The 25,902-nt window shown below is 43.7% G+C and overlaps 2 protein-coding genes across 5 annotated transcripts in view; both read right to left on the bottom strand.

Moving 5' to 3' along the window:
* cblb (Cbl proto-oncogene B, E3 ubiquitin protein ligase) overlaps positions 1–25,902 on the bottom strand; it is a 187,275-nt gene that overhangs the window by 45,237 nt on the left and 116,136 nt on the right. For 2 of the 4 annotated variants that reach the window (XM_071337485.1, XM_071337487.1), the window contains exons 11-12: positions 8,685–8,873; positions 2,482–2,841 (exon numbers count right to left, since the gene is read on the bottom strand). In XM_071337485.1, coding sequence (XP_071193586.1) covers positions 2,482–2,841; positions 8,685–8,873 — 549 coding nt within the window. Of the gene's footprint in view, positions 1–2,481; positions 2,842–8,684; positions 8,874–20,310; positions 20,541–25,902 lie in introns of those variants that run through there. The other 2 variants (XM_071337486.1, XM_071337488.1) reach the window with 2 other exon arrangements.
* LOC139536838 (putative protein FAM47C) lies at positions 13,709–18,204 on the bottom strand. Its single transcript, XM_071337492.1, has 2 exons — positions 17,133–18,204; positions 13,709–16,458 (listed from the first exon to the last, which is right to left on the bottom strand). Exons 1-2 carry the CDS (start codon positions 17,168–17,170, stop codon positions 15,204–15,206), a joined length of 1,293 nt encoding a protein of 430 aa, XP_071193593.1. The 5' UTR covers positions 17,171–18,204; the 3' UTR covers positions 13,709–15,203.

Genomic DNA, 25,902 nt, shown 5'->3' on the forward strand with positions numbered 1-25,902 from the left:
GTTTATGCTTATTAGGTGGAGGCACCACACTATTCTATACATGGTACATATACAGTCTCATGGTATATCTTACCCCTATATCGTTCATGGGCGTACTGACTCATAGTGATACCCATACAGTGTCCTGTAGGCTTACATGCTACCCATACACCCCCTTCTCCACTACTGACACTCATCTATATATACAAGCCCCACCTGATAGAACCCAGGTCTTATCTGTCTATCAGTACTAGCCTAGTTAAAGTCATAACAAAGCTGCCTGAAGAAAGAGGGGTCACACAAACTAGCCATTATCACTCCAATAATTTAGGAAGGTGTCTCCAGCTGTCTTGGACATTTAACATGATTTGAACTCTAAGTACCTACATATCAAACCCATTCAGAACAGTGGGTGTGATATTTCAACCCTGGTGTGAAGTCTCGCCCCCTCATGAACCACAAGATTTGGCAACTAAGCATTTATAGAGTTAAACTGTCCAGACCCACATCATCAGCCCCTCCCCACCAATACACGAAGACACGCAACCCCCCCTCCTGACTAGCCCATCACAACTTCAAGCAGGTTAAGGTTTTTGGACAATGGGGTGTAGGATTCATACCCAGACGTCACCCTGGCCTTACAACCCATACACTAGCCCAACCCATACACTAGCCCTTGACCAGCACACACACACACACACACACACACACAAACACAAACAAACACTGATAGACACACAAAGACACAGAAAAACAGACATATGCAAACTGGGGTAAAAACGTGGGGGTAAATAAAAAAATAACGTTTTGTATTATGTTGTAATCACCAAAAATGTTCTGGTTATTAATAAATTGTCCAGACCCACATCAGCAGCCCTCCCCACTAATACAGGTGCTGAAACTAGCCCTGCGGTTAAGAGCATTGGGACAGTAACTGAAAGGTCACTGGTTCGATCCCCGAGCCAATGTGCCATTGAGCAAGGCATTCAACCCTACTTGCTCCAGTAACTCACTCTGGACAAGAGCTTCTGCTAAATTACTCAAATGTAAATGTAAAAATGCACACAGACTCACTGCATGTACCTGCTGTACTGAGAGGGCACAGGAGTAAATAACTATCATCCGCATAGAGATGAATGATACAGATAGACCAATATTATTTATATAAATAGTGAAGAGAACAGGGCACAAAATAGATCCCTGCGGCACACCTTTCGTAAAATCGAGGAAACTACATTTGATATCGTCAGTAAGCACACATTTTGTCCTGTCCGTCAGATCGTTCTTGAACCAATTGCAAGATGCCTGATCTCGGCCTATTTCAGACAACCTTTGAAACAAGTCAGAAATGGTCAAACGTATCAAATGCCTTGGACAGGTCAATAAATGAGGCAGCACAATGATTTGTATGGTCTGTAATGGCACATAATCTAAGACAAGTGTAGCCACCGAAATAGTGCTTTGTACAGGTCTAAAACCAGCTTGGTACTCAGTAAAAAGTTTAAAAAGTTGAGCTGAGAGTTGGCCAGGGAGTGTAAAACTTTGACAAGGCAAGATAACTTGTAAATCGGACAGTAGTTGTCCCAGTCAGAAGGATTGCCTCCTTTGTGTAGGGGGAGGACTTGTGCCGTTTTCCAGATCTTAAGTTAAGGATAACCCCAGAAAACAATGGAGTTAAAAATATAGGTTAATGATTCTGCAATAATTGGGGCTGAAAGCTGCTGCAAAAAGGGATCAAATGACTCAGCCCACTATTTACTAATCCATTAGAAATGCTTCATTATGTGGAGTTATTATAAAGTCTTACCTATTGTTAGAATAACAACAACATGCCCCTCTGATGTTTTTGTTTGTTTGTGGGTGTATTTGAGAAAAAGAGTTCAAATGAGTGAGCGAGAGATACACAGAACAAAGGTGAAAATCAGCTAATATTCAGCAAACCACGTTTCTATGTTGCAAATGCATAAATCAACTCAATTATCTCACAAACCCCAACACTTGCAAGAACAGTCCCTGTTGTGGTGAATGACGCACAGTACTCCATAGAGCCATGGCTACATGGAGCTCTGTTCCACATCAGGTAACTGATGCAAGCAGTAAAATTTGATATAAAAACCAGATACAATTACACCTTATGGAACAGTGGGGACTGTGAAGAGACACGAACACATGCATACACACACACGCTAACATTCACACTACACACACACGTACACATGGATTTTGTGTTGTAGATATGTGGTAGTAGAGTAGGGTTTTGAGGGCACACACTTAATGTGTTGTGAAATGTGTTGTGAATGTATTGTAATGTTTTCAAAATGTTGTATCTAGAAGAAAAAGAAACGCACACCTATTTAGGCGAGGTGCTGGCTAGCGGAGTAGAAAACCTAAAAATAAAAGGAGAGCCGCGCCACTCTAGGAGCTCAGATGCAAAAATGTAATTGTTGTATAACAATTAATGTTGTATAACATGTGCGCTAACAGAACCCTAGTGATTCTTACCTTGGGGTTCTCCATGAGGGCCTCTATTCTGGGATGCGAGCCGCCAATGCCTGCATCCGCCAAGGGCCAGCTGAGTGGTCTACCGTTGCCATCAGACTGGGCAGAGTGGACCAGCTTGGAGGAGCGGTCAGCCCCTGTTCCCGTTTTGTGGGGGTCCACCAGGGGGCTCTCTTTGGGGCACCAGGCCTCAGGGGGTAGCGCGGGGTCACAGAGCACGGTGGAGGAGGGGTCCAAGGAGACACATCCATCTGGTGGGATGGGTGGTGGGCGCTCAGGAGGTGGTGGGGGCGGAGGGTCCCTCTTGGGGGGCGGGGGAGCAGGTAAAGGCTTGTCTTGCTTTCTAGCCAGCCCTGGAGAGGACTTGGGGAGGAGGGCATGTGTTCATTTTACACTACACAGAAATAAACAGTGTTGACATACTTCACACACACCACACACATGCCTGCACGCAAACACACACACATCCTTTGATTGTTTGCTGTTGTATTTGTGCTGTTGCTAGTGTTTTCTGTCTATGTTATTTTTTTTTATTGATTTTTTTTATCAGCCCCTGTTCCCACAGGAGGCCTTTTGCCTCTTGCTAGGCCATCATTGTAAATACAAATATTTTCTTAATTGACTTACCTGTTTAAATAAAGGTTAAGTAAACATTTTAAATAAAGCCTTTTTATATCAGCAGTTATTTCAAGGTGCTAACCCCAAAAAGGGGGGGGGGGGGGGGTCTACTAAGCTAACATATGGAATTGTTTTAAGAAGGTCATACCATGGATCATTTAGCTATTTGATTTAGAACTTCAGGACACCTTTAGGTTTAAAAAAAAACATTTTGGGGATGAAACATTGAATTTAGCCTTACTGCTATTAGCCCATAGAAACGCACTGAATAACAGATTCGTACATGGAAAAACAGATAGTCCAAAAATACATCAAAAGGAAATATGTTTTAAAGTGTCAGTCCTATGTCTGAGGTGGGAAGGACCATTTTTGTGATGTCTCCTGGTATGGCAAACACGGCTGTAGCCTTGCCACCTTCCACCGCAAATGTGCAAGGCCGAACACGGCCGAACACGGATGCGGTAGATTGAGACACAGCCCATGCAACAAAAAACCCAGATATCACTAGTTTTAAAAGACAGGTTTTTCTGGGCATTTTTTATTATGCTAATTCAATTTCTGCCCGGGCGCACACGTCGATTCTAGGGGACACCCAGCCTGAAACCCCCAAAGAGCAAGCAATGCAGAGGCAGAAGCTCACTGGCTAGGAAAAACTCCCTAGAAGGCAGGCACCTAGGAAGAAACCTAGAGAGGAACCAGGCTCCGAGGGATGGCATCAACCAGCACCAACGCATTCAACTTTCGAGAGTTCTGGAGATCCTTCCACAAGTTGCAAAAAAACTTAACGCAGATCTACCTAACTCAGTGGAGACCGAAGGGATCTCCAGAGTTAGCCATCCCTATGGTCGGGTCTGGTGACGCATGTCTAAAGTTTGCACAAGAGGACTTTATAAACAAAAATAGAGCAGAGCATTTGTATTTAAGGATCCTCAGGAGTGATAAAGTCATTCTCTCCTCCACTTTGAGCCATTGACCTGCATCTTATTAATGTTACCTCTCTGTGTACATTTAGGGAATAGCCGTGCTGCTCTGTTCTAAACCAATTGTAATTTTCCTAAGTACCTCTTTGTGGCACCTGACCACACAACTGAACGGTGTCCAGCTGCAGGACCTGCCTTGTTGATAGTGTTGTTAAGAAGGTAGAGCAGCACTTTATTATGGACAGACTTCTCACCATCTTAGCTACTGTTGTATCAATATGTTTTGACCATGACGGTTTTACAATCCAGGGTTAGTCCAAGCAGTTAAGTCACCTCAACGTGCTCAATTTCCACATGATTTATTACAATATTTAGTTGAGGTTTAGGGTTTAGTGAATGATTTGTCTCAAATACAACGCCACCCATTCTGAAACTAGCTGCAGCTCTTTGTTAAGTGTTGCAGTGATTTCACTCTCTGTAGTAGCTGACGTGTATAGTGTTGAGTCATCCTCATACATAGACACACTGGCTTTACTCAAGGCCAGTAGGCATGTTATTAGTAAAGATTGAAAAAAGTAAGGGACCTAGCTGCCCTGGGGAATTCCTGATTCTACCTGCATTGATCTATGAGATTTAAGAGAGGGCCAACATACTTTCTGATACAGAATGCAGTGATGTGTAATGAACCTAATCACACGTAATACAATGTGATACACTTTTCCTATAAAAAGGATGCCCACTTATTAACTAACTCATCAATATGCTTTTTGAAAGATAGCTTTTCATCAATCCAGATACCCAGATATTTATAAGCGGCGACGCGATCAATGCAATATACATGAGCATAAATCATCCGATTAATGTTTAAGCTTTTTGAAAAACAACATATACTTAGTTTTACCTTGCATCACTTAACCCTTTATACTTGTGGGAATTGGCCTATGTGGATAGGGCTAAATTTAAACGTTTCTTAAAGAATAAATAGGAAATGCATACACATAACCATGGTAGCAATTGAAAGGAACCGTTTGGGAATAATGGGAAAAGGATTAGATCAAAGGTGAGTACACAACAATTCACCTGACACAAGACCGAATCCAAACATTGCACTGTTTGACATTTACTGTACTTTTCTCCACATTTGTTGATGACGAAATCTGAAAAAAACTCAGGATACATTCAGTAACACGATAAGACTATTTCTCGAAAATTTGGGGTAGGTGCAACATAAGACAAAAAACATGACAAGGATTTGAGTAGAAGACGAACTACTTTTTTCAATCTACTTTTCGGAGCGCTCCTAACTGTGCTGTTAAGAAAATAGAGCCAGCATGCTTGTAGTCGTTCTGTTTGGAACACAACCCTCTATCCCCGCCATCACACAATCACTGTTTTTGTTTACTTAATCCCCCCAAAAAGTCCATTATAAATCGCAATTTGGGTCAGGTGGGCATAATTGCAAATCTTGTTCTATTGCCACATGACTAGCTAAGTATAAATACATAAGTATAAGTATAAAATATGATATTGAAGATATTACAGTTCAGAGAAACAGATGGGTATTTGTGTGTGCATAGAAAGGGGTCATGAGTGCATTCAGGTGAATTTACTATAGACAATTTTAAAAAAACAGGCTCGTTCTATTCAGAACATCAGGGTATGACGCCACGTCGTCTTGTAACTGCACATACAACATGGTGGTAATAAACGTTAACACTGTATATGACATGAGTTTTACGATTTGGAAATGTGAAGGGCACATTTGGACTGACGGGTGTTTGACTTTCGTGTACGTATGATATATACAACGCAGCATTTGTTATCATCCTCAACGTCTCATCTTACAAAATACATCATGTAATCTACATTTACAACATTTCCCTCATTCAGACAACAACATTTTCAAAATGTCCCTAATTACCGCGAAGGACGGGGTAACTTCTTGTCCCGCGCGGTGCTCAAGTTCAGAACGGGTGTCAGTCAAAATCCATACAGCGCTGATGATGCGCAAAGCCAGAGCTCTGGCGTCATGTATAGCATGTTATTGTACAGCCACTACGTCCAAATTTAGAAGCTTAGTAGTGCCCAAATCTGCCATTTTCAACATGTATACAGGTACGAGTGTTAGAAATACAAAATATATAGCTAAGTGAAAAATTCCAATCTGGTTTTCATGCCCACCACAGCACAGAGACAGCCTTAGTTAAAGTGGTAAATTACCTTTAAGCCAACGCAGATGCCAAACAGCTCTCTGTCCGAGTACTCTTTGATTTAAGTGCTGCATTCAACACTGCTGACCATGATGTCCTTCTGGACAGACTGGAGAGGTGGGTTGGCCTCTACGGTCCAGTTCTAAATTGGTTTAAGACCTATTGAACCGGGTCGAGAGTTTTTTTGTCACCAATTGTGAACATAACCCAGAGAAAATAGATATCACATGTGGCAAGGTATCGCAAGGTTCAATTTTGGGTCCGGTACTGTTCAGTTTATATATGTACCCCTTGGCAGTGTTATCAGCGAGCATGACATTGACTTTCACAGCTACACAACATTACATTTCTGTGTCCCCAGAGGTTGTCAGCTCCACGGATAAATCATTAGACTGTATTAGTGATTTAAATACTTGGATGGCTCACAACTTCCTCCAGCTAAATCAAGACAAGGCCGAGGTACTTATTATTGGAGCCAAAGCACAGAGAGAGAATCTGGAAGCAGAATTGAATTCACAGGCAATAAAGATAAAACACCAGCTAAAAACTTAGGTGTCATTTTAGATTCACATTAGGAATGTGACCAAAATAGCTTTTTACCACATGAACATTGCCACGGTGCGGCCGTTTCTCTCAGGCTGATACAGAGAGACTCATCCATGCTTTTATTACAAGAAGACTTCACTACTGTAACATGCTGACCAGACCGGACACGTAGAGTGCATGAGTGTTGCAAAATAAATTTAGAAATCCATGTTATTCAATTATTGCACCCACACTGCTCGCGGGCGCCAACGAGCGTCTGCGTTGCCAAGGGCTAAAATAGAAGTCATTCCTATTTCTGATGCAGATCGCGCTGCAAGTCCTGCCTCTCCCATCTCCTCATTGGTTATACCCACGTGGGTGATTGAAAGACGAACTGTTTTGCCGGTCGTCGTGGCAATACTATGAAAGTTTAGATGCCAATCACCATATAAGTTCAAAGATGAAAAAGCCTGGAAGGAGGAGAGATGACTAGAAACGATTCGGTTGACCGTTTTATGTGTGGATTAATTGTCGGAGTAGAGGACCTTGTGGGTTTCAGGTAAAATAACAACTCAATGTTTATATCCCAGAACAAATTAGCTAGCAACAGCAAGCTAGCTAAATAGGACAAATTAGCTAGCATGTGCAAGCTAGCTAGCTAAATTGCCATACATGTTTAATGCTTTTCAACCTGTCCCCAAATTAATGTAATTGGTTCAGAGTTTGCTTTGATATTTTAACCTGCGTGTCGTGATCGCGTTTGGTGTGGGGGGACAAAACAAATTTATGCATGATGGCGCACCCGCGCTGCCGGTTTGGGTTCAATGTCTGGTCTACCCAAGAAAGCCATTGGTCAACTACAAAACATACAGAATGCTGCAGCACGGGTACTGACCAAGACTACCAGAGAACCTGAGGGGGCCCGAAACTGTGGACATTTTTTAAATAAATCTTAAAACAAACCTTTTTAGCATTGTTTTTGTTAGGGTGCTTTTTTTGTCTTTCAGTTTGTATTGTTATTCTTTTGTTTTTTGTGTAGTAAATATTTCAGTGTTTTATTTATGTATTTTCCTGTGAAGCGTATTGCGTTGCATTCATGTCTGAAATGTGCTCTATAAATAAAGCTTGATTTCAAGTGTTTTAAAAAGTATAAAACACTGAAGCACTGTATCGTCAGTCCAAACTTTCCGGTTCCTACTTCCTGGTCGAATTCTGTTGATAGAGTGAGCTCAAAAGTGAGCCAAAAGAGTTTGGGTCAGCACAATAGTATGACATGGGTGTCGATGTGGAGTGCAAACCTGCAGTTTCAGATTTTCACTGTGCCCTACAATCACACCTGCAACCCTGTACGTGTGACTATTAAACAATCTGAATCTGAATCAATACCTCTTTGGTGTGCTGAACGAGAAACAATAGATCACACCAAACCAGTTTGAAAAGGGGTTTAGGCTGTACACCCCATAGACATATGGTACATCCTGATGGGTTCTGAGTTCTAAACTTGAAAATATGAAGTATCCTTATTCATGTTACTGAGGGAGAGAGGGGAATGTAGAACGTTTACATTCTGTCAGGATATATTATTGTTAGCCATCAGGGATCCAATGGGAGGAGAATGGCCACAGTCTGGTACAAGTCAACAGGACAGCCGTGAGTTGGGGAGGAGTGAGGAATTTGGGCAGAGGTCAGCTTAGATGAAGTGAGGAAGAACAGATATCACTAAAGTTCTGTATAGCAAAAGAGGTGTATTGGCTGTTCAGATGTGTAAGGAGGGGGCTCAGCATAAGAGAAAGGGTTAAATACCAGTACTTGTGTGAATATGTCTTTGTCTGTTCAATTGTCTGACCCTTTGGGTGAATAAACTTGGTTTGAGCTTTTATAGTTGTCCGTCGGTTTGTACCCTGTTATTTAGAACCTAACAACCCTGACCCACCTTTGGGGAGCTGGAGGGGCTGGCAGAGGGGGATCGGATGACGCACTTCTGGATGAGGTCCAGGCGAGGGGGTACGGGGGGCAGGCTGAGGTGCTGGATGCTGAGGGCCTCAGCATGGGCTTTCCTCCTCTGGGCCACCGGGGAGGAGTTTGGCGACATCACGGGGGAGTTCTGCTGTTCGGCACACTGCTGATATGGAAAGAACAAAACAACAAGTTCAGGTTTTTAACAAGGTTTTTTACCCAGGTGGCAGTCATAGACACTGAAATACATGGATGTAACATTTGTAACTGGGTATCCGTTAGCCGGATTTTGGCCTATAAGAATTATGAAAAGCAGATAAAAAAAAACTGCCGCTGGCCAATTGTCCAAAAAATAAGAAGGAAAAATCTTGTTACAAAATCAGTTTTTTTTGCCTATTCATCGATGGAAGTACATTTGACCGGTCATGCTTATCAGTCTATAGGTTAATTTGCATCATTTAGTGGAATTAAATTGGTGCGTGTATGCTCTCGTTGGCTGGCCCTCGCTACATATTTGCCGCCAAACCCACTGGCTCCCGGACATCTATAAGCCTTTGCTAGGTAAAGCTCCACTTTATCTCAGCTCACTGGTCACCATAGCAACACCCACCCACAGCACGCGCTCCAGCAGGTATATTTCACTGGTCATCCCCAAAGCCAACACTTCCTTTGGCCGCCTTTCCTTCCAGTTCTCTGCTGCCAATGACTGGAATGAATTGCAAAAATCACTGAAGCTGGAGACTTAGATCTCCTTCTCTAACTTTAAGCTTCAACTGTCAGAGCAGCTTACCGATCACTGTACCTGTACACAGCCAATCTGTAAATCGCACATCCAACTACCTCATCCCCATATTGATATTTATCTTCCTGCTCTTTTGCACTCCAGTATCTCTACTTGCACATCATCATCTGCACATCTATCACTCCAGTGTTAATGCTAAATTGTAATTACTTCGCCACTATGGCCTATTTATTGCCTTACCTCCCTCATCTTCTACATTTGCACACACTGTACATAGATTTTTCTGTTGTGTTATTGACTCCCACATTTGTTTATGTGTAACTCTGTGTTGTTGTTTTTGCTGCACTGCTTTGCTTTATCTTGGCTAGGTCGCAGTTGTAAATGAGAACTTGTTCTCTACTGGCCTACCTGGTTAAATAAAGGTGAAATTAAAAAAATTATACCAAGCGTGTGCAAAGCTGTCATCAAGGCAATGGGTGGCTACTTTGAAGAATCTCAAATATAAAAGATATTTTGATTTGTTTAACACTTTTTTGGTTACTACATGATTCCATGTGTTATTTCATAGTTGTGATGTCTTCACTATTACTCTACAATGTAGAAAACAGTAAAAATAAAGAAAAACCCTGGATTGAGTAAGTGTTTTCAAACTTTTGACTGGTACTGTAAGTGCTGAGGCAAACTCGGCATTCCGGGGTTGGACGACACTTACTCTATGGCTAATCAGCAAATTGTAGCATTAGCCACTTAATCACCAGAGTCCGTAGCATTGAACAGGATTCATTCTCTTCCTGGCACAGCATGCTGTTTCATGACATGACAAGTACCGTTTTGAATCCTGAAATGTGGCATTTCTGAGATTGCGCTGACTTGACTTTTTTTTTAATACCAAAGAGCAATTGAACTGACGCTACATTTTTTTTTATACCAGACAGCAATTTAACTGACAGAATGCTTAGTAACTCATCATAGTTTGACCAGACCTGCATAAAAAAAAACACAAAATACAACTATCCTCTTCTGTGATTCTGACACACAAGTTCAACGTCCTGCATATTTAGTTAGTAGATACGTAGATAAATGGCAGTAGTCCATTTCATTAATCGCTGGGTAATTCTACTTGACAGCTAGTGAGTTAAGGTGAGTGAGCACTGAGGCCATAGTCACACTTTGTCCAAGATCACACTTTTAGACCGTTTCACATTGGCGATAGCAAAGGGCCATTTTCGAGAGGTTCTCGAAGAGTTATCGATTCTCGAGAGACAATACATTTGTGTAAACTTGCGAAATTATCACGTCTCGAACGCCCTCCTCCAGAGTAAAAAATAATTGTGTCAAAAGCAATACTCCTACAGTATAAATGGTAATAGCAGAGCAATGTTTTTGAAACGGCTAAAAATAGTTTTACCTGAAAGTGCAGTAACAGCCTGAAATTGTCACAGTAGCTGCTGTCAGAAGGCTGCACTGGGCCACGTAAAAAACTTTGGAAGCCCATATTCCTCCACCATTTTTTTAAAACGCCGATACTATCTAAAAATGTTTAGATACGTAAGTCAAAATGCTGAGATAGTAAATCATACAAATATAATGTTTTTTCATTTCTAACATTGTCTGGTAATTACAGAGGTGGCACAACAAGTCCCAGAGTGGTGGGGGGAAATGTTTTTCCTGGGGCCCAGAGTTTTTCCTTATCTGGTAGCCTAACCTAACCAAGTAAAACTCCAAGTATGCCATAGGAATAAATCACCTGTAAAAAACTGTTTTATACAGGCTATGATGGGATCAGAATTTTTCTAATGGTTAAAAAAAAATCACGGAAAGGATGAAAACATTAAAATCCTGTCAAACAAATCATGAGGCGACTCAGTCTAAAGAACTTTACTTTGTCCCTCTTTCCATCGCTTTTGTGTCAATATTTTTTATTAAACCAAGTCAATTGTGGTGGGGCAAATGCCAGCATGCCACACGTTTGCCGGCGGCCCTGCTGTGCTGATTACTTTTACCCTAATACAGTTAAGCGACTTTTGTGAACGCTTAGCTACCGCAGGCCTATGAAGGCAGTGCATACTGGCACTCCAACTGACTCTGATAGTTGAACTTAGCCTCCTTCTGTACGCCTATATCTGTACAGCAGAAGTAGCCTAACTGACAAGTCTAAAGAAATCCATGTCGATGTCGGCAACACGGCGCCAGCATATCTCTATCTTTCATTTGGTCTCTCTAGGGCTAGGACAATTACATTTTGTTTTTATATGAATATCATTCAGTGGACGCCTAGGCCTATAGGCCTACATGCATTCAATGTTCTGATGCATTTAGCGCTCAAATCTCTGACAGCTGAACCATGAGGTAGAAAATTATTGTTTTAGGAAAGTAAAAACCAATAAAACAATAGACTATAATGTTGTTAATATGCTACACATCGAAACAGTGTTTTTTTATGTATTATAGGCCGTTTTTAAGGACATGAAACTGTGGAACATTTGGCTAATATCACTAGTTTATTGATGGCACTGGCAGCACCCAGTTTGAGGTTTCTTTCTCTCTTTCTTTCTACTCTCGGATCTGAACTAGCCACAGGTCTTTTATGGTCCTTTTCGGAACGGGTCTGACTGTCCTCAGGTCCATTCGGTACGTGTCTCTGTTTTTTATTTATTTATGCTCATCAGGTCGGGTGGGAAAGCCACGGATCCATTTCGTAACAGTTCCAACTTTTTGTACCCATGAAGACTTTTACTGCGAGGCAAGAACAGAGTCTTGCATGAAAGCCACTGTTGTTCCGGATGACTGTGTGATCTCGCTCTCGGTGTGAGTAAAACTTTTAAACAGGTCAACACTCACAAGGTCGCCGGGCCAGACCGAATACCAGTGCGCATTCTCAAAGCATGTGCAGACCAGCTGGTAAGTGTCTTCTCTGACATTTTTCATCTCTCTTTGTCCCAGTCTGTAATCCCAACATGTTTCAAGATAACCAACATTGTCCCTGTTCCCAAGAACTCCAAGGTAACCTGCCTACATCACTATCCCCCTGTAGTTGAACACCTCCCTCTGCAAATAGATCCTGGACTTCCTGACGGGCCGGCCCTAGGTGGTGAGGGTAGGCAACACCACCTCCGCTACGCTGACCCACAACACGGGGGCCCCTCAAGGTGTGCTTAGTACTCCCTGTCGACCCACGACTGCGTAGCCATGCACGACTCCAAAACCATCATCAAGTTTGCTGACAACACAACGTTGGTAGGCCTGATTACCGACGGCGATGAGACAGCCTACAGGGAGGCGGTGTCGTGGAAATTGCAAGATTATGTTATAATGCTTGTATTGTCAGCAATACAGCAACCTCCCGGGTGGCGCAGTGGTCTAGGGCGCTGCATCGCAGTGCTAGCTGCGCCACCAGAGTCTCTGGGTTCGCGCCCAGGCTGGGCTGGGTTCGCGCCCAGGCTCTGTCGCAGCCGGCCGCTACCGGGAGGTCCGTGGGGCGACGCACAATTGGCATAGCGTCGTCCGGGTTAGGGAGGGTTTGGCCGGTAGGGATATCCTTGTCTCAGTATGTAAAAATGTAATAAAATGTATGCACTCTACTGTAAGTCGCTCTGGATAAGAGCGTCTGCTAAAATGACTAAAAAATTAAATTAAATAAAAAAATAATGGTTGTTTTATTCTACAGAATAGAGTATTCTGTTAAATATTGTGTGTGTGTTTTACTGAGGAGGGCCTCTATGAGATAGCACTGACAGAGGAGATTTACGATGTCTTTGGGTAATAAAGCCTAAAGAACATTCCAGAGCTAATGGTTCTGTTCTATACCGTACCAGGGAGAGACGGTTCCCTTTAGGAGTAGGAGGGCCAGACACTGGTCTTTATAATGAAAACTATTGACACAGCAGTAACTGTCTGCTATGTTTTATAGATATCTTTCATACAAATCTTAACCTTGTGACCATTCTATGTATCTGTTGTTTGTCATATAGGTTGAGAGGGGTGTATCTTGGCTATAAAATATATTTGTACTTTTGTGTTGTCACTTTCAGTGGTTCATTAGAAATGGCGCATCATTTAAAGTCAAAGTGCTATTGCAAAGCTCTTCTTATTAAAGATGTAGTTTAAGTATAACTCTGACTGGTGTGTGAAGTTTGTAACTCTCCTCATTTGGTAATGCAGAAATTAGCCACCACAGAGGTCAGAGACTTAGCAGTGTGTTACAAGGACAACAACCTCTCGCTCAACGTCAGTAAGACCAAGGAGCTGATCGTGGACTACAGGAAAAAGAGGGCAGAGCACGCCTATATCTACATTGATGAGGCGGTAGTGGAGCAGGTACAGAGCTTCAAGTTCCTTGGCGTCCACATCATTAAGGACTTAACATGGTCCACACACACCTGCACAGTAGTGAAGTGGGCGCGACAGCTCCTCTTCCCCCTCAGGAGGCTGAAAAGATTTGGCATGGTCCCTCTTATCCATGAAAAACTCTACAACTGCACCATCGAGAGCTTCTTGACTGGCTGCATCACCACCTGGTTTGGCAAATGCACCTCCCTCGACCGCAAAGCGCTACTGAGTGTGGTGCGGACAGTCCAGTATGTCACTCTGGCCGAGCTCCCTGCCATCCAGGACTTCCATATCATGCGTGTCAAAAGAAGGCCCAAAAAATTGCCAAAGACTCCAGCCACCCAAGCCATAGACTGTTCATTCTGCTACCATCCGGCAAACTGTCTCAGCCGTCGTAAGGAGGAGACCAAGGCGCAGCGTGGTAAGCGTACATTCTACTTTATTAAAAGAACGAACACTGAACAAACAAGCAAAATAACAAAACGAAACGTGAAGCTAATATGGATAGTGCAGACAGGCAAATAAACATAGATCAAGAACCCACAAAACCAAAAGGGAAAATGGCAACCTAAATATGATCCCCAATCAGAGACAACGATAAACTCTGTGATTGGGAACCAATTCAGGCCACCATAGACCTACATATACCTAGACTACCAAAACCCCTAGACATACAAAAAACCCTAGACAATACAAAACCAGCATACCCACCCTAGTCACACCCTGACCTAACAAAAATAATAAAGAAAACATAGATAACTAAGGTCAGGGCGTGACACAAACGGTACTGGAGCATCAGCTCTTGGAACAACAGGTTCCGAGACAGCTTCTACGTCCAAGCCATAAAATAGCCATAAGACTGCTAAATAGTTAATTCAATGGTTACCCGGAATATCTGCACGAACCGTATCTTGCACTGACTCAATGCACACTCGCAAGACTTTATATTGTAACGGCAGTCCTCCTCCTCTTCATCTGAAGAGGAGGAGTATTGAGGGAACCAAGGCGCAGCGTAGTGAAATGACATACTTTATTAACGAAAACACGAACTTGACTAAACTAACAAAAACAACAAACGGTGTAGACAGACCTAGACGACGAACTCACATAAAACAAGAAGAACGCACGAATAGGACATATAGACTACACAAACCGAACAAACCGTACACAGTCCCGTATGGTGCAAACAATTACACAGACACGGAAGACAATCACCCACAACGAACACTGTGACAACGCCTACCTAAATATGACTCTTAATTAGAGGAACGCCAAACACCTGCCTCTAATTAAGAGCCATACCAGGCAACCCAAAAACCAACACAGAAACAGAAAACATAGAATGCCCACCCAAACTCACGTCCTGACCAACTAACACACAAAACTAAACAGAAAACAGGTCAGGAACGTGACATAACCCCCCCCTCAAGATGCGTACTCCGAACGCATCACCAAAAAGTCCAGGGGAGGGTCTGGGTGGGCATCTGACCACGGTGGTGGCTTAGGCTCCGGGCGTGGTTCCCACCCCACCATAATCAATCCCCGCTTCCGTATCCTCCCCACAATGACCACCCTCCAAATAACCCCACCTAAATTTAGGGGCAACACCAGAATCAAGGACAGCTCTGGGACAAGGTAGCTCAGGACATAGGGATAGCTCAGGACAGAGGGATAGCTTAGGAGAGAGAGGTAGCTCAGGATAAAGAGGTAGCTCAGGATAGAGGGGCAACTCCGGACTGAAGGGCAGCTCCGGACAGAGAGACAGCTCTGGACTGAGGGGCAGTTCTGAATTACTAGCCGCTTCTGGCTGAGGGACAGCTCATGGCTGACTGACGGCTCTGGACGCTCATGGCAGGCTGACGGCTCTGGACGCTCATGGCAGGCTGACGGCTCTGGACGCTCATGGCAGGCTGACGGCTCTGGACGCTCATGGCAGGCTGACGGCTCTGGACGCTCATGGCTGGCTGACGGCTCTGGACGCTCATGGCTGGCTGACGGCTCTGGCTGCTCATGGCTCTCTGACGGCTCTGGCTGCTCATGGCTCTCTGACAGCTCTGGCTGCTCATGGCTCGCTGACGGCTCTGGCTGCTCATGGCTCGCTGGCGGCTCTGGCAGATCCTGTCTGGCTGGCGGCTCTGGCAGATCCTGTCTGGCTGGCGGCTCTGGCAGATCCTGTCTGGCTGGCGGCTCTGGCAGATCCTGTCTGGTTGGCGGCTCTGGCAGATCCTGTCTGGTTGGCGGCTCTGGCAGACCCTGTCTGACGGACGGCTCTAGCGGCTCCTGTCTGGCGGGCGGCTCTAGCGGCTCCTGTCTGGCGGACGGCTCTGTAGGCTCATGGCAGACGGGCGGCTTTGCAGGCTCATGGCAGACGGGCGGCTTTGCAGGCTCATTGCAGACGGGCGGCTCAGACGGCGCTGGGGAGACGGATGGCTCAGATGGCGCTGGGGAGACGGATGGCTCAGATGGCGCTGGGGAGACGGATGGCTCAGATGGCGCTGGGTAGACGGATGGCTCTGGCCGGATAAGGCGCACTGTAGACCTGGTGCGTGGTGCCGGAACTGGAGGCACCGGGCTAAGGACACGCACCTTCATACTAGTGCGGGGAGCAGGGACAGGGCACACTGGACTCTCAAAGCCCACTCTATACCTGGTGCGTGGTACCGGCACTGGTGACACCGGGCTGAGGGCAAGCACATCAGGATTAGTAGGGGGAGAAGAAACAGTGTGTACAGGGCTCTGGAGACGCACAGGAGGCTTAGTGCGTGGTGCCGGAACTGGAGGCACCGAACTGGATACACGCACTACAGGGAGAGTGCGTGGAGGAGGAACAGGGCTCAGGAGACGCACTGGTAGCCTAGTGCGTAGTGTAGGCACTGTAGGTACTAGGCTGGGGCGGGGAGGTGGCGCCGGAAATACCGGACCGTGCAGGCGTACTGGCTCTCTTGAGCATTGAGCCTGCCCAACCTTACCTGGTTGAATACTCCCGGTTGCCCGACCAGTGCGGGGAGGTGGAATAACCCGCACCGGCCTATGTAGGCGAACCGGGGAAACCATGCGTAAGGCAGGTGCCATGTATGCCGGCCCGAGGAGACGCACTGGAGACCAGACGCGTTGAGCCGGCCTCATGACACCTGGCTCAATACCCAATCAAGCCCTACCAGTGCGGGGAGGTGGAATAACCCGCACTGGGCTATGCACTCGTACAGGAGACACCGTGCGCTCTACTGCGTAACACGGCGCCTGCCCGTACTCCCGCTCTCCACGGTAAGCCTGGGAAGTGGGCGCAGGTCTCCTACCTGCCCTTGGCCCACCACCTCTTAGCCCCCCCCCAAGAAATTTTTGGGTGTTACTCACGGGCTTTTTGGGCTTCCGTGCCAGACGCGTTCCCTCATAACTCCGGTTCCTCTCTCCGGTAGCCTCTGCTCTCCTCAGTGCCTCCAGCTGTTCCCATGGACGGTGATTTACTTTAGCCCATGGTCCTTCTCCGTTAAATACTTGCTCCCAACTCCATAAGTCCTGTATACTTCCCCGTTGCTCCAAATTACGCTGCTTGGTTCTGGATTCTTGGTGGGTGATTCTGTAACGGCAGTCCTCCTCCTCTTCATCTGAAGAGGAGGAGTATTGAGGGAACCAAGGCGCAGCGTAGTGAAATGACATACTTTATTAACGAAAACACGAACTTGACTAAACTAACAAAAACAACAAACGGTGTACAGACCTAGACGACGAACTCACATAAAACAAGAAGAACGCACGAATAGGACATATAGACTACACAAACCGAACAAACCGTACACAGTCCCGTATGGTGCAAACAATTACACAGACACGGAAGACAATCACCCACAACGAACACTGTGACAACGCCTACCTAAATATGACTCTTAATTAGAGGAACGCCAAACACCTGCCTCTAATTAAGAGCCATACCAGGCAACCCAAAAACCAACACAGAAACAGAAAACATAGAATGCCCACCCAAACTCACGTCCTGACCAACTAACACACAAAACTAAACAGAAAACAGGTCAGGAACGTGACATATATATACACAATACAGTGCCTTCGGAAAGTATTCAGACCACTTGACTTTTTACGCATTTTGTTCCATTACAGACTTAACCTAAAATGGATGAGAAAAGAAAACATCAGCAATCTAGGCATAATACCCCATAATGACAAAGCGAAAACAGGTTTTGCAAATGTATAATAAAAAAAATAGAATACCTTATTTACATAAGTATTCAGACCCTTTGCTATGAGACTCGAAATTGAGCTCAAGTGCATCCTGTTTCCATTGATCATCCTTGAGAGGTTTCTACAACGTAATTGGAGTCCACTTGTGGTAAATTCAATTGATTGTTTTGGAAAGGCACACACCTGTATACAGTGGGGAGAACAAGTATTTGATACACTGCCGATTTTGCAGGTTTTCCTACTTACAAAACATGTAGAGGTCTGTAATTTTTATCATAGGTACACTTCAACTGTGAGAGACGGAATCTAAAACAAAAATCCAGAAAATCACATTGTATGATTTTTAAGTAATTAATTTGCATTTTATTGCATGACATAAGTATTTGATACATCAGAAAAGCAGAACTTAATATTTGGTACAGAAACCTTTGTTTGCAATTACAGAGATCATACATTTCCTGTAGTTCTTGACCAGGTTTGCACACACTGCAGCAGGGATTTTGGCCCACTCCTCCATACAGACCTTCTCCATGTCCTTCAGGTTTCGGGGCTGTCGCTGGGCAATACGGACTTTCAGCTCCCTCCAAAGATTTTCTATTGGGTTCAGGTCTGGAGACTGGCTAGGCCACTCCAGGACCTTGAGATGCTTCTTACGGAGCCACTCCTTAGTTGCCCTGGCTGTGTGTTTTGGGTCGTTGTCATGCTGGAAGACCCAGCCACGACCCATTTCAATGCTCTTATTGAGGGAAGGAGGTTGTTGGCCAAGATCTTGCGATACATGGCCCCATCCATCCTCCCCTCAATACGGTGCAGTCGTCCTGTCCTCTTTGCAGAAAAGTATCCCCAAAGAATGATGTTTCCACCTCCATGCTTCACGGTTGGGATGGTGTTCTTGGGGTTGTACTCATCCTTCTTCTTCCTCCAAACACGGCGAGTGGAGTTTAGACCAAAAAGCTCTATTTTTGTCTCATCAGACCACATGACCTTCTCCCATTCCTCCTCTGGATCATCCAGATGGTCATTGGCAAACTTCAGACGGGCCTGGACATGCGCTGGCTTGATCAAAGGGACCTTGTGTGCGCTGCAGGATTTTAATCCATGACGGCGTAGTGTTTTACTAATTGTTTTCTTTGAGACTGTGGTCCCAGCTCTCTTCAGGTCATTGACCAGGTCCTGCCGTGTAGTTCTGGGCTGATCCCTCATCTTTCTCATGATCATTGATGCCCCACGAGGTGAGATCTTGCATGGAGCCCCAGACCGAGGGTGATTGACCGTCATCTTGAACTTCTTCCATTTTCTAATAATTGCGCTAACAGTTGTTGCCTTCTCACCAAGCTGCTTGCCTATTGTCCTGTAGCCCATCCCAGCCGTGTGCAGGTCTACAATTTTATCCCTGATGTCCTTACACAGCTCTCTGGTCTTGGCCATTGTGGAGAGGTTGGAGTCTGTTTGATTGAGTGTGTGGACAGGTGTCTTTTATACAGGTAACGAGTTCAAACAGGTGCAGTTAATACAGGTAATGAGTGGAGAACAGGAGGGCTTCTTAAAGAAAAACTAACAGGTCTGTGAGAGCTGGAATTCTTACTGGTTGGTAGGTGATCAAATACTTAAGTCATGCAATAAAATGCAAATTAATTACTTAAAAATCATACAATGTGATTTTCTGGATTTTTGTTTTAGATTCCGTCTCTCACAGTTGAAGTGTACCTATGATAAAAATTACAGACCTCTACATGCTTTGTAAGTAGGAAAACCTGCAAAATCGGCAGTGTATCAAATACTTGTTCTCCCCACTGTATATAAGGTCCCACAGTTGACAGCGCATAAAAACCAAGCCATGAGCTCGAAGGAATTGTCCATAGCGCTCCAAGACAGGATTGTGTCGAGGCACAGATCTGGGGAAGGGTACCAAAAATGTCTGCAGTATTGAAAGTCCCCAAGAACACAGTGGCCTCCATCATTCTTAAATGGAAGAAGTTTGGAACCACCAAGACTCTTCCTAGAGCTGGCCACCTGGCCAAACTGAGCAATTGTGGGAGAAGGGCCTTGGTCAGGGAGGTGACCAAGAACCAGATGGTCACTCGGACAGAGCTCTAGAGATCCTCTGTGGAGATTGGAGAACCTTCCAGTAGGACAACCATCTCTGCAGCACTCCACCAATCAGGCCTTTATGGTAGAGTGGCCAGACGGAAGCCACTCCTCAGTAAAAGGCACATGACAGCCCGCTTGGAGTTTGTCAAAAGGCAACAAGGACCTCAGACTGGGGGGCGAAGGTTCACCTTCCAAAAGGACAATGACCCTAAGCACACAGCCAAGACAATGCAGGAGTTATCATGACAGGCGAGACCCAGATGCAGACAAAGGAGGCAGATGGTTGGAGTCTTACAATATTTATTAATCCAATAGGGTAAGGCAAGAGAATGGTCGTGGACAGGCAAAAGGGTCAAAACCAGTTCCGAGTTCAAAAGGTACTGAAGGGCAGGCAGAATCAAGGTCAGGGCAGGCAGGATGATCAGGCAGGCGGGAAAGTAGTCCAGCGTCAGGCAGAGGTCCAAACCGGGAAAACTATCAAAAAGAGAATAGCGAAAGGAGTAGGGGAAAAACACGCTGGTTGACTTGACTAACATACAAGACGAACTGTCACAGAGAGACAGGAAACACAGGGATAAATACACTGGGGAAAATAAGCGACACCTGGAGGGGGTGGAGACAATCACAGGAACAGGTGAAACAGATCAGGGCGTGACAGGAGTGGCTTCGGGACAAGTCTCTGAATGACCTTGAGTGGCCTGTACAGAGCCTGGACTTGAACATTTCTGGAGATTTAATACATTTTAGAATTAGTCTGTAACCTAAAAAAATTGGGAAAAGGTACTGTATATACACACTCACACACACCACACATACACTCGCTTAGTGACACAACACATAGACACACACACACTGCACAGTGATCTGGTACTGCCTGTATACAGCTCCAATAATCAGTGTCAGAGAAAGGTGCTAAATGGTCAAAGACCCCAGCCACCCAAGTCATAGACTGTTCTCTCTGCTACCACAGGGCAAGCGGGTACCGATGCACCAAGTCTGGAACCAACAGGACGCTGAAAAGTTTCTACCCCCAAGCCATAAGACCGCTGAACAGTTAGTTAAATAGCTACCCTGACTATCTGAATTTACTCTTTTTGCACCAACACGTTAGGGATGGGTGAGTATATAGGCAAGTTGTCGTTGGGATGGGTGTGTACATAGACAAGTCGTCGTTGGGATGGGTGTGTATATAGGCAAGTTGTCGTTGGGATGGGTGTGTATAAGTCCCACATGTTGCTTAGTCTACACCTGTTGCTTACGATGCATGTGACAAATACAATTTCATTTTATACTTATGTATTTTATTCCTGGTGTTACTATTTTAATATGTATCATTATTTTTTTAAACTTCTTTCTGTCCCTCTAATCAGGGGAATGGGACCCCAGGTGTGGATTCTCTGACCAAATTCTATCCGTAAAATGTCATTCCTGAAGAACGTGTCTCGACTCCTGAAGTAGTTGTGAAACAAAGATACTGTAAGTCATGCACAAATGGCAGATCGACGGAATGCAGCTCAAGAGACATCTCAGATCGCTACAAAGTTGTCTGACTTTAGGTTTGTGGTAGCACCTTATATTAACTCCACGTAATAAAGCATTTATAATGGATTAGTAAATTGTTTATTTATCATGTATTAATCATTACTCCATTCATAAGATGTTTAATATAGATCCTTATAAACCATTTACTAATCATTATTCAAGTATTTTTGCATGGCCTCATCTAACGTGTGGGCTATTTATATTTTATGAATAGTGACCAGTGTCATTTCTCACAAAAAGAAGGACAAGCCATTCGTAGCAGTACCTAATGCTCCTTAAGATCTCAAAATAGTGTAAGGGAAAATGTTATGTTTGTGCTTTTCTAATAATCAAGTTGACTGGGTTCATGCAAGTGACTGATTGATTGTGCCTGGGAGGGATCCTCACTATGTGGAGGCCAGGCCATCTGATGCAGCACTACATCACTCTCCTTCTTGGTCAAATAGCCCTTACACAGCCTGGAGGTGTGTTGGGTCATTGTCCTGTTGAAAAACAAATGATAGTCCCACTAAGCGCTTACCAGATGGGATGACATATCGCTGCAGAATGCTGTGGTAGCCATTCTGGTTAAATGTTCCTTGAATTCTAAATAAATCCCAGACAGTGTCACCAGCAAAACACCCCCACACATCACACCTCCTCCTCCATGCGGAGATCATCCGTTCCCCTACTCTGCGTCTCACAAAGACACGCATATGGAACCAAAAATCTCAAATTTGGACTCATCAGACCAAACAACAGATTTTCAGGGGTCTAATGTCCATCGCTCGTATTTCTTGGCCCAAGCAAGTCTCTTCTTCTTATTGGTGTCCTTTAGAAGTGGATTCTTTGCAGCAATTGAGGGTCCATGAGGGTCTGATTCACGCAGTCTCCTCTGAACAGTGCATGTTGAGATGTGTCTGTTAATTGAACTCTGTGAAGCATTTATTTGGGCCTCAGTTAACTGAGGTGCAGTTAACTCTAATGAACGTATCCTCTGCAGCAGAGGTAACTCTGAGTCTTCCTTTACTGTGGCGGTCATGAGAGCCAGTTTCATCATGGCGCTTGATGGGTTTTGCAAATGCACTTGAAGACACTTTGAAAGTTCTTGAAATGTTCCAGATTGACTGACCTTCATGTCTTAAAGTAATGCTGGACTGTTGTTTCTCTTTGCCTATTTGAGCTGTTCTTGCCATAATATGGACTTTGTCTTTTACCAAATATAACATATATATTCTGTCCACCACCACCCATGGTAATAGCATGAGGTGTTATTTTATATGTATAGGAAGTAGCGGCAAGAGAACAGTTGAAGATACATATAGGATGTACCGATAGACAAGCTCCACTGACAATTGTCTGTAGGCATTTATGAGAAGTTTCTACGTGGTCTGAGAACCACTGATAATAGCACAACGTGTTATTGAGCATGAGGTATTATTGTAGGCATTTAGGAATCGTTGAAGATGCACATGGAGTGGATGTGAATACCTATGTTGATTTATAATGTTATATAGTGATTCTGTATGTGAAGATATGAAAGGAGAGAGTACTATTCCTGAGTATGCTGTATAAATAAAACACTACTGTAAATATTTCAACCCCTGTATGAATAGAACACTCGTGTAAAGAAGGAATTTGTAAAGAAGAGTATAATGGGTTACCAGAGATTTGATAAAGTAACAATGATTTTTTTTTTTTATAATAATAATATACAATTTGCACACACATGCAGACGTATGTAAGTGGTGTAAAAGTATTAAGAGAAATGTTCAGAGTGGTCGCTTTATGGATCATTTGATAAAGATAAGGCTAAAGCATTGTATGACTGTCTGTTTCTGGGAAACAGGTGTGTCAGACTAAGACATATCCACTTTTGCTAAAGGTACAGGACTTGACTTTGTTTGAGAGTGATCTGTGTGTATTAGCACTAGTTATTGAGAGGGTTTTCCTATTGGGAAGGGAGAGTACTAGTTGAAGGAAACAGATATGGAGACTATTGAAAGTAATAAAGTGAATGGAAATATTAGTGGCTTTCAGATAGCACACTAATAATACAATATCTTAGTAATTTGAAGAAGTAAATGTTTCAATACAAGGTCACCTGACGAACAGAGGGATTGAGCCTTGGGTCCTACTGATTATATTAGAGGTTGCCATCTGTTGTTTGGTTTAAAGATAAGCTTCCTGTGGACGAATAGAAAAGCCGCCAGTGAAAATGAGTGGAACTCACTGAACTCAAACATTTAACATGTAAGACATTTGGGACAGATGTATGAATAATTGTATAATAGATGTTTTTGACAATTTTCAATTATTATTACTGAATTCTATAGTTTGGGTAACGCCAGTGGTTTAAGTAAGAAGGTAATGTCATCTAAAAAATAAAAAAAATGTTTCCATTACGTGGAACTGTGTCCAAAATGGAATTAGTTCCGAATATTGAGCTGATAAGCCAGCAACTGTTTTGAAAGACCTAGCAGATTTGTTAAACAACAGGTTTCATATTTTGACTAGTGGATGTCACAGGGACAGTCCGTAGAGGACATATGTTAACGCAACAGGTCAAAATTACAAGATTACAAGAAATGGGCTCTGGGGTTGTTTTCTTTAGACGGTGCCTATTCCGCTTAACGGGACACTGTATCGTCGGAAGTGCGATTCTGTCTACACATGGTTTTATCAAGACTTCCTGCCCAAGATGCAGTGAGCTTGGACTGACTAGGATGTAGCAATGTGAAAACCAAGTAGATCTTAATTTTTTTTTATTCCATGACTGATGAATGTCCACTACCAAGTTTACCAGTGATTCTGTATCTCTCCCTTTGAAAGTCATCCTGGGGCAGGTTCCTTAGGAGAGCAGTTATTGAGACTGTGTACTATACAGTATAAAGGTACCCGGATCCAGCTGTTAAGGGAGCTCTCAAATTAAGTAAGGCCTGGTCATTTTGTTTGTATTTACCCTAAATTTTACCATACACGCCAGCACCCACACACGACCCACCTGTTGTTAGTGGTGTTAATACTGCATTTGATTTATTGTGTGGGGTCTTTTAATGTGGTTTTAGTGGGGTTTTCACAGGTTAGAAAGGATGCACCTTAAAGAGTACACAAATTACATTTTCTGAAGTATCTATTGTCCGAGTTTTGGTTGCACACATGTAGATTCTCTTGATAAGAAATGTACTGAAAAACCCAGTGTAAACCTGGTACACAAAATATTTTAAATGTCTTTAAATAAAGAGTCTGAGGTACAGGGAAAGAAAGGGGAATGAAACACTCACTTAATGTGGTGGAATTATCTCTGACCTCTGATCTGACTTTATGGTATGGCCTGATAATGCTCACTAGAAAGGTTAGACATTGGGTGAGATTTAAATGTAATATGTAAAGACTGATAATTAGGAAAAAGTGTATAATTTATCAATAGTATCAATAATTGATAAATTATACACTTTTTCCTAATTATCAGTGTGATTATGTGTGATTCGGACCACAAGGAGAAAGAGAGCGCTGCACCTGAATGTGTAATGAATACTCAGGGAGAAAAAGGTGTAGATTCCGTCACAGAGCGCGGCAGGTGTTAATTTCGCCTTCGCAGAATGCAGGAATCGTGGTCACAGGCAGGCAATGGTCATACACAGGTAGGCAAACAAGCAGGTGAAACAAAACTAGGACTGAAGGCTATAACTGGTTCTCACAAACGAGCTAGGAAAGGCTTAGTAGAGTCAAAATGAACAATACCTCACAAAGGCACAAACAAAATGAACTGAACTAAATAAGGAGCTGATGAGACCAGGTGAGAAACTAACACAGGTGAAATCAATGAACAAAAATTAAAGACAGGGCTACGTTCAAAAACACAACAAAACATAACAGAAGGTTGACTAAGAAAATAGATACAGAACCTTACAGAATGAGGGAAACCTGTCTATGGTCTATTTTACTATTCCTTGAATTACCTTATGGGATACAATTTTGAAATGGTGTTGTTTACATTGGATAAAAGCAGAGACACAGAGCTACAAAATGGTATATCATACACTGCATTTGGGGAACAATGGGAAAGTAATTCTGCTTTGAAAGTTGATAAACTTGCAACCTCACTTTTGAGAAAATGGCCTTTGAATATTTTGGTACCGGAGACCTCTTCTTTGTCTACACCCATTCAGCATCGTTCACACCCTCTTAAGATTTATCCCCCACCCAAACTCTGACTATTATACTCACCCTAGCAGAGCTGGTTAGGCTGTTTTCATGTTATCCAGAGCGTTGGTGACTGTAACTGTGCTGCTGGCAACAATTTAATTACGCT

The sequence above is a fragment of the Salvelinus alpinus genome, chromosome 13 (genome assembly GCF_045679555.1).
Source record: "Salvelinus alpinus chromosome 13, SLU_Salpinus.1, whole genome shotgun sequence".
NCBI classification, from domain to species: Eukaryota; Metazoa; Chordata; class Actinopteri; order Salmoniformes; family Salmonidae; genus Salvelinus; species Salvelinus alpinus.

Coding starts and splice junctions, on each gene's coding strand:
- LOC139536838 (XM_071337492.1), bottom strand. CDS start 17,170: ATGAGGGAACGCGTCTGGCACGGAAGCCCAAAAAGCCC. Junction 16,459..17,132: donor CACGGAAGCCCAAAAAGCCC/GTGAGTAACACC, acceptor GCTTGCCCTCAG/CCCGGTGTCACCAGTGCCGG.